General features: G+C 55.9%; 4 protein-coding genes across 4 annotated transcripts in view; all 4 read right to left on the reverse strand.

The window, feature by feature from the left end:
* Positions 1 to 4,288: 4,288 nt before the first annotated feature.
* N657DRAFT_584456 (uncharacterized protein) lies at positions 4,289 to 4,687 on the reverse strand (the record flags this gene model as incomplete). Its single annotated transcript, XM_062789756.1, has 1 exon — positions 4,289 to 4,687. A coding segment is annotated over one exon (399 nt), but the record flags the coding sequence as incomplete, so codon positions are not given.
* Positions 4,688 to 4,843: 156 nt separating this feature from the next.
* On the reverse strand, positions 4,844 to 5,326 carry N657DRAFT_549854 (uncharacterized protein; the record flags this gene model as incomplete). The annotated part of the gene is made up of 1 exon (XM_062787886.1): positions 4,844 to 5,326. A coding segment is annotated over one exon (483 nt), but the record flags the coding sequence as incomplete, so codon positions are not given.
* Positions 5,327 to 5,583: 257 nt separating this feature from the next.
* Positions 5,584 to 6,171, reverse strand: N657DRAFT_550287 (uncharacterized protein; the record flags this gene model as incomplete). Its single annotated transcript, XM_062787893.1, has 1 exon — positions 5,584 to 6,171. A coding segment is annotated over one exon (588 nt), but the record flags the coding sequence as incomplete, so codon positions are not given.
* A 2,104-nt stretch (positions 6,172 to 8,275) lies between these two features.
* Positions 8,276 to 8,620, reverse strand: part of N657DRAFT_659810 (uncharacterized protein) — a gene marked incomplete at both ends in the record, with an annotated part of 3,864 nt that continues 3,519 nt past the window's right edge. Inside the window, 2 exons of the mRNA XM_062795017.1 lie at positions 8,276 to 8,453; positions 8,558 to 8,616. Coding sequence (XP_062641754.1) covers positions 8,276 to 8,453; positions 8,558 to 8,616 — 237 coding nt within the window. The remainder of the gene's footprint in view (positions 8,454 to 8,557; positions 8,617 to 8,620) is intronic.

Raw genomic sequence — 8,620 nt, forward strand, 5'->3', positions numbered from 1 at the left:
GCAAAGCCACCCCGTATATTCTTCTCTGTCATAGAGGCAAAGAAGGCCTCGCGGAAGGCGCAGAGGAACTCGAGCTTGCTCACATGGTTGATATGCATGCGCATCAACTCCTCGATTTGGCGACCGTACGCCTGCTTCAGCGGTCCAAAGCAGCCAACATCGAGTGGCCTCTGGTAGTCGTATTTGCGCGAACAGCGCGTTCGGAGCTCTGGCTGGCGTTTGACGAAGTTGTGGGCCCAGAGCTTGCCGACAGGGGGCGCGTCGCGTACGCGTAGCAGTTGGTTGGCCATATCTTCTACACCACGCAGTCTCGGTGGGAAAGCTCGCGCACATAGCTCAGTAATGTATTGAACAATAACATTCTCTTCGAAATCGGTAAGCCGGCGCGAGTTGGGCGTAGTATCGCATCGTGCAGGCTTGCCGGCGCGTCGGCGCGCTAGGGTTCTACGGTTGACCCCATAGATCTTAGCTGCAGCTCGCTCGCTTAGTTTTTCATCGTTTTCGAGAGCTTCGAGGGCTAAGATCAGCCGAGCTTCTTTTAAAGTAGTGGGAATCTTGGATGATAGGGAAAATGTGTTGTTGAGTGCAGAGGTGTCGCGTGGCAGGGGGGGGGGGGGGTCATTCGGTTATATTGGTCACTCGCTTATAAGATACGTTAAGCGGCAGTCTGAAATAAGGGCTAGAAATTTACCGTAAGGATTCGTTTTAGTTATTGTCTGTCCAATACAGTACAATACAATTTATTGACGCCCGGCGGATAACCCCTATTACAATAACGTACATGATAAGCGAACGTCCCAGACAAGCGAACGTCCCACAAATCCACTCTTCCATACCTTTCATCTTTTTATCGACTTTCCCTCACAACGCAATATGCCCCTAAAAAACGACGAAGCCCAAGTGCAATTAGCCCTTCAAGCAATCCAGAATGATCCGAAACTGAGCCTAAGAGCTGCAGCTAGGATCTATTCTGTGGACCACGAGAAGCTCAGTCGTGTGAGAGACGAGCAATATATAGCGAGGCACAAAGGCGCTGCAAACACTACTCAATTCTGCTAATCGAAAGCTGAGGAAAGGAAAAAGAAGAAGACACAAAATGCGCGTCTGTAGCGCAAGAAGGTAACTAGACGCACGGGCCACCTTTCCTCACAACCCCCCCGTCCAGAAAAGCTCGCCTCGAGCTTTGCTAGCTGGGATATCGTCATGGTCTACAGCCTCATTTCTTTTGCCGCAAGCGTCGTAGCCGCTTGCCCTTGGCCACCGGTCGATTGTCATCTGGGTGAGGTTCCGCGAACCGGTCTTCGGCTGCAGCCAACAACCATTCGTCTAGACGTACTGGCGGGCCAGCTTGCTCTGGATATTCGTCATGGAACCGCTTGAGCGCCGCCGGGGCGTTGCGGAAGTCGCTAGCAGGGTACCATTCGGCGTCAGGGTCCCAACCGCGCCATTGCGCTTGGTACTGGAGCTTGCCGTAATGCGTGCGGCTCGCCAGGATCTTCTCGACCTCCCATTCTTCCTCACCATCGACATCTTCGCCAGGCGGGTTCTCTACCGCCTGCCCAGGGAGTGGGTTATTCGGGTAACGCCGTAAACGATCTGCCGTAAACTCAGCCGACCCACGCCAGGAGTCGGGAACCTCCAGCCGGTAGGCCCCCGTGGCAGTCCTCTCCAGGATCTTGTAATGCTGCTGGGTGACCGGGAAGGATAGCTTGTTGCTCGGTCGGCTGGTCAATTCGGATCGTTTGACAATGACTACGTGGTCGCCCACATCGAAGTCGGGTTCGCGACGATGCCTGTTCGCCTGCACCGCTTGCTGTTCCTGGGCCCTCGTGATCATCCGCCGGGCGTAATCGACGTAGCCCTGGATCCGACGAGCAGCCTCTCGGGCTGCCTCGCGGTTCATCTGTCCCTCCGGTTCAGAATCGTCGAGTTCCTGCACCCGGGATTCCCAGTCGAACGGCATTGGCATTGGGAAACCGAACAAGACCTCGTGCGGCTGCACTCCAGTGCTCTTATGCGGCAGACACATCTGGACAGCATCGAGGGCCGGAATTGCGCGGGACCAGTTGTCTTGGAAGTGGCTGACGAACGGTCGTAACCGCTGGTTGATATACTGGTTAAGGTTCTCGACCTGCCCCGCGGTTTGGGAGTGTCCTGCCGTAGCCAGCTTCCATTCGATTCCCAGGATCCGGGATAGCTCGTCAGTAAAATCGGCTCGAAACTGAGGTCCTCGGTCACTGATGATTTCTTTTGGCAAGCCGTAGACTCGGTACGGTCCCTCGTAGTACATCTTTGCTGCATCGCGGGCAGTAGCGCCCTTCTTGCAGGGGACTGTCCACGACGCCTTCGTCAATCGGTCAATCATGACCAGCGCATTGTCGTAACCGTAGCGATCAGGGGGTAGCTCGTTGAAGTCCATAACCAAGCACTGCCAGGCTCGCTGCGGCGGTGGGATCGGTTGCAACAGTCCAGGGGTCTTGTCGCGCGGGTGCTTTGATGACCGGCACGGCATACAGTTATCAACGAAGACGTCGATATCGCTACGCATCTTAGGCCACCAATACCGCGTGGTAATCAGCTTCCTGGTCTTGTTCCGGCCGGGGTGCGCCGTAACCAGTCGGGAGTGTGCCTCCTGAATAACTCGGGTCCGTAGGTGCCCAGTCGCCGGCACAACCAACCTGCCGTCACGGAGGAGCAGTCGGTCGCCAAGGAGGGTGAACTCCGAATTCCCCGCGCGCGCGCGGTCTCGCCAGTCGTCTAATTCAGGCGCCGTTCGGTTGGCTTCTAGGAGTTCGTCAACCAGTTGGAAACCAGAGCCCGGTGGAGGGGCGACATCTGCATCAAGGGCCATGATCGCTGCGACTGTCGTACCCCGTCCTGTTTGGCCTTCGGCGCGTACTGGGGCAAAGATCTGCATCGTGCGGTATGCTTCCCGCTTCGCCTTCTGCGTAGTGGCATCTTCCAGCTTCCGGGACAGGGCGTCGGCCGCGGCGTTCTCGCTGCCCGGTCGGTAGGTGATGTGGAAGTTGTACTGCGATAGAAGTTCGGCCCAACCCGCCTGGCGGATGTTCAGCAACCTCTTCGTGCTGAAGTATTTCAACGCCTCGTGGTCGGAGATAACCAGAAAAGGCTCCTCGTTCTGTAGACCAATCACCTCGGCCCGCCAACACTGTAAGGCTCGGACCACGGCCAGGAGTTCCTTGTCGTGGATATGGTAATTGAGTTCGGCGCCTTGCATCATCTCGGAGAAATAGGCAACCGGGTGCCATTGACCATCGTCCTGCTTCTGGGATAGGACCCCCGCAACCACACCTTGCGACGCGTCGGTCTCCACGCGGGTTGGTCGGCCAAACTGGAAATGGGCTAGGACTGGCCCATCAAGGAGGCGTTCCCTCAGTTCCTCGAACGCGCGTTGGCAATCATCAGTCCAAACAAACGGGGAATCCTTTCTAGTCAAGTTAGTCAGCGGACGGGCGATACGCCCATACTCGCGGACGAACCGCCGATAGAAGTTGCAAAACCCGAGGAATGACTGCACTTCCTTGACCGTAGTTGGCCTCTGCCAGTGGCGGACCACATCCAGCTTCTTCGGATCTGGTCGAATGCCGTCGGTCCCAATAATGTAGCCTAGGAATCGGGTCTCTGTAACGTGAAATTCGCACTTCTTGAGGTCGGCCTGTAGGCCAGCCTCGCGAAGGCGTTCAAGCACGCGGCGGACGTGAATCTCATGCTCCTCTTCTGTGGCCGAGAAGATCAGGATATCGTCGAGGTATGCGCTGCAAAAGTCGTCGAGGTAGCCCATCAATGTGTTGTTGATGAACCGCTGGAAGGTCGCTGGACCGTTGGTCAAACCAAACGGCAATACCTTGAACTTGTACGCGCCATACCGCGTTCGAAAGGTCGTCAAATCCTCGCATTCGGGGTTGATCCGGATCCGGTGGAAAGCTTGTCGGATATCAATCTTGGTGAAGATCTTCGCTTGGGCGATTCGGGCAAGGGTCTCGTCGATCAGAGGCAGGGGATATTGATCCTTCTTGGTCATCGCGTTCAGCTTGCGGTAGTCGACACAGAAGCGGAGGCTCCCATCGCCCTTGCGGGCGAAGAGGATTGGGGCTGCCCACGGCGCGTTGCTCGGCTCGATGAACCCCTTCTGCAGGTTCTCGGTAATGTATCGCCGGGCTGCCTCCAGTTCTTCGGCGGAGAGCTTCCATAATCCATTGTACCCCAGGTCTTCTGGAATTGACCCGGGGAGCAACTCAATCTTATGGTCCACGGTTGGCCGCAATGGCGGGAGCATATCAGATTCCGCCTTGCTGAACACATCAAGGTAGTCGTGGTAACACTTCGGGACCTGTTCCAGGGCTTGTCGCCGTAGCTGATCGTCATCATCTTCCAGGACCATCTTCAGTTCCAAAATCCTATCAATCTCGTGGAGAGTGGTGATCCCTGTAACCACCGCGTGGCGCCCGTTCTTGCGCCGGCAAGTCTTGCGGAAAGCGGCGGCACTAATTACTGCAATGTGGGGAGGTCTTGCCTTATACCAACCGATAGCGTCCCGCTTCAAGGTATATGGACCCTGAGCGTCCTTGCCCTGTTTCGACGTGTCTGGCGCTGATTCAGATCTCGGCCTTGGCTCCGGGGTTGAAGTCTGCGAAGGGGACAGACATCCTTGCAAGGCGCGCTCCATCTTGCAGATGCCCTCGTCCTGCGGTGTGACCAACGGTTCTGCGAATCTGACCGATCGGGACGAAATCGTAACCTTCCGTGGGACTATCTCGGTCTTCGGCTCTAGCTGGGGTTGCGCCATGGCCTCCAGTTCGGCAATTCGTTTCTTGACTGCGGCCCGACCTGCTCGGCGGCGGCGGTCTTCCTCATCCATGAGTCTCTCTCGCCGGCAGATACCCTCTACCGCTTCCCGGTCCAGACGCTTCGCTGGCGACTGATCCAGAGGAATATTTGCCCCTTTCACCCAACAGGGGTCAGGTCCCCACTCGGGCGGGAACAACAATCGTCGACGTTTGCAGTCGATAAGGACATCATGGCGCTCAAACCACGTGCGGCCGATTATAACGTCGTGGCTAGAATCAATAACCAAGAATGACTCGTCGTAGACGGTTCGGCCTTGGACCGTAAGGTGACCACGGACGCTAGAACTGATCCACTGGGTAGCACCGTGGTTGTCAAATCCACCGATAGGGCGTGGCCGGAAATCCTTGAACCGCTTAACTTGCAATCGCTTGCGCAGCTGCTTTGCAAAGGAAGTGCTGACAAACAGATATCCATCTGCTCCCGTATCAGCCAAGGCATCGTGGGTAGTTAGAGAAACTCCATTGTTGGCTATGGTACACTCGATAACCAGAGGCTTTCCTCCGAGGAGTTCGCTAACATAGTCCCTGCCTTTCGCCACTGACACCTTCCCTGGGAGGGAGTCAAGTTTCCCCAGGGCGCTCAGTTTTCCTGCTCGCTGGCGCTGTCTTCGGCAACGGTGGTGCTGTCGTCGTCCTTGTATGACTGTTCAGGGGGCTTTGTCGCCCAACGCTTCTGAAGACGGGCAACACGGGCGTCCCGGTCTTGCTCGGACCCACGTGGCCTGTCACTCTTTTCCTTCTGTAGGCAGTCGTTGGCAAGTTGACCCTTCTCGCGACAGATAAAACAACGTCCCTCCTCGTAGAGCCGCTTAACGTCGTCGGCCGAAAGCGGCTTCGTCACGGTTGCGCCTTGCTTGCGCGGGAGAAATCTGGGTCCACGGGTTCCGCCTCGGCTGCCACGTGTGGCGTTGTTCGAATTTTGTCGGTTTGTCGTCTGGCGCTCGGTGGCCTGACGCTCGGATGCGCGTTTATTGATGATAGCGATCTGCTGGGCTTCGACGACAAACTGGTCGAATGTAACGGCGGGGCTGGCAAACGAGGGGACCATGCTGCGCTGGAAGCTGTCATAGAGCTTGCGGTTAAACTCGTGCTTCCAGGTCGAGCGTGGCTTTCCAGTCTCGCCGGCTAGGCGGACGAAGTCGTTCTTGAAAGTCAGGAAATCGTCACCCGGTCTCAACTTCAGGTTGTCGTACTCGTCGAGGGCCTTCTGCTCCGTAGTCGGGTCGTGATACTGACCCCACAAGTGGGCCAACAGTTTCGACGAGGTGTTGATAGGAGCAGGGTAGGTATCACGGAGGTAGGGAGCTAACTCCCGTTTTGCCTTGCCTCCGAGGCGTGACTCAACGTAAGCCTGGCGGGCACGGTCATTGCGGAAATGGTCGTCGTTGACCTCCAGCTTATTCTTGATGTCGCGGTACCACTGCTCGAATTCTTCGGTATCGCGGTCCTTCTCGTTGTAGAAGATGGGAGGGTCAGGGATCTTTGTGGACTTCTCGGCAGTGCCCCTACGGGCAGTTGACTGGGTGTCGGTCGTGTCTGTGCGGTCATCACCGGCGTCAATGTTGTCGTCGGCATTGGCATTGAGCGCCGCAGCGAGTTGTTGGTGAAGGTCTGCAATCTGGGCATCGCGAGCAGCCAGCTCCTCGAGCAATTCGGCCTTCTTCATTCGCGCGTAACGCTGCGCGGGAACGCTTCCCTCTCCTGAGTCTCCAACGGGGTTGTCTGTCGGTTCGTCTTGGGTCGCCATCGTGGCGTTCGTTCAGCGGCGCGTAACGCGGCCAATTCTTCGGGTCTTCCGGCGCACAATGCAGCCAGATCAGTCCAATTCGGTTCGTCGATTCGGTTCGTCGCCGGCGCGCAACACAGCCAGGCGGTCAGTCGTTCGAGCGGCGCGCAATGCAGCCAGCAGAGTCAGGTTCGGTCGGGCGGTTGTAGTCAAGCAACAGCCTTCTTCTTCGTCGGGCGCTCACAGCAGCCACTGGTTCTTCGTGCCACAGGTTCGCTCGCGAACGGTGGACTTTTCGGTTCGGTCGAGGGCGCGTAACGCAGCCACAGTCGATTCGATTCAAATTGTAGGCGCTTGGAGCAGCCGTCTCTTCGGTTCTTCGATGCCGTCACCCGCTCGCGAGGAATCGGCTTTCGGTCGGTCGGCGCGCAACGCAGCCGTTTCTCTTCGTTGCCGGCGCACGATGCAGCCAGGCAGTTCTTCGGTTGGGTGCTCACAGCAGCCGGGGTCGGTTCAGTCTTTGGGCGCGTATCGCAGCCGTTTCGCTCTTCAGGTGGGATATTATTGAAGCCTTCCCAGGCGAGGAGTTTGAGCTTTCGATTGTGAGAGACGAGCAATATATAGCGAGGCACAAAGGCGCTGCAAACACTACTCAATTCTGCTAATCGAAAGCTGAGGAAAGGAAAAAGAAGAAGACACAAGATGCGCGTCTGTAGCGCAAGAAGGTAACTAGACGCACGGGCCACCTTTCCTCACATTCGCGATAAGACTGCAAAGAACCAAGGATATATGGCTAAATCCTACCAAGATGCTCTCAAGGAGGGCCTTCTTCCACATTACAACGAAACACGGCATTTCCAGCAAGACAATGCGAAAATTCATGTCTGCAAGTCGACAGAGGAATGGCTCTGCTCTCGGGCTATCTCCTGGACCGAATGGCCCGCTCACAGTCCTGATTTAAACCCAATTGAGCATGTCTGGGCCTGGATGAAGCGCTATTTGCGAAAAACCTTCCCAGACCTCTGGACACTCAAGCAAAACCAACTCGATATCGAAAAGTTTACTGCCTATATTGACGGCCTGATTGACAGTATGCCAAGAAGGCTAGCTGCTGTCAAAAAGCCTCGAGGGTGGTATACACGGTACTGAAGCTCAAAACCTAGGCTTCTAGCAAATACAATTAGATTCCTCGTCAGATTTGTAGTTCCTGCGATATCCTTTGTTAAGTGCTGAGGTAAATGGAGGGGGTTGGGGTGCGGGGCAGCTTGGATCCAGACTTTTGGACCCCCAATGTACTACATCCTGGAAGAGCGGCGTCAGAGCGCCCATGTTTCTCGGTTCGTAGGCGGGACCGTGAAGACAAGTTGTGCTCTCCACATACAGATACTAGCGAAATCGGCTTCCGCTTTTTATTCACTGTTCAATTATCTTGTGGCCCTGTTTTGGGCCTCTTGACGCTTACACCGTGCCTGCTCCCACAGTCAAATGTTCAGCGCAGCAGGGCACAGTGCGTCGCTGCCTGCTGACCTAAGCCGGGACCCAAGGCGAGCGAGCAAAAAAACCTCTCCGAGCATCGTGAGAGGGACTTGCGCGTACTCATGTCACCGGCGTGACCATGACTGTAAGATAAAAGAAGGTTAAGAGATTCACGAAATCAATTTGAAATATATAATGAAGACTACTATACTGGTGGCTGTTCGTTCTCCTCTAGCCATGCCTTCAGATTTGACAGTGTAGATGCCGTGTACGGATGACCTACGCTGAATACCTGTTGCCGGAGATCAACGCAAGTTTGTAGTAGGCCAAGAGCATCTTCGTGACGACCCATGTCCTTCCAAATAAAGGCGAGATTGGCCATACTAATCAGAGTGTGGGGGTGCCTCTGACCCAGCTTCTTCGCACACATTCAAGTCCTTTGGCTTGTAGTTCCTCCGCTTCCTCCCACCTGCCCTGGTTCCGGTACGTCGACGCCAGGTTGGCCATGCTGGTCAGCGTGTCGGGATGATCGGCCCCGAGCTTCGTCTTG

The sequence above is a fragment of the Parathielavia appendiculata genome, assembly GCF_033297405.1.
Source record: "Parathielavia appendiculata strain CBS 731.68 unplaced genomic scaffold N657scaffold_76, whole genome shotgun sequence".
Taxonomy (NCBI): domain Eukaryota; kingdom Fungi; phylum Ascomycota; class Sordariomycetes; order Sordariales; family Chaetomiaceae; genus Parathielavia; species Parathielavia appendiculata.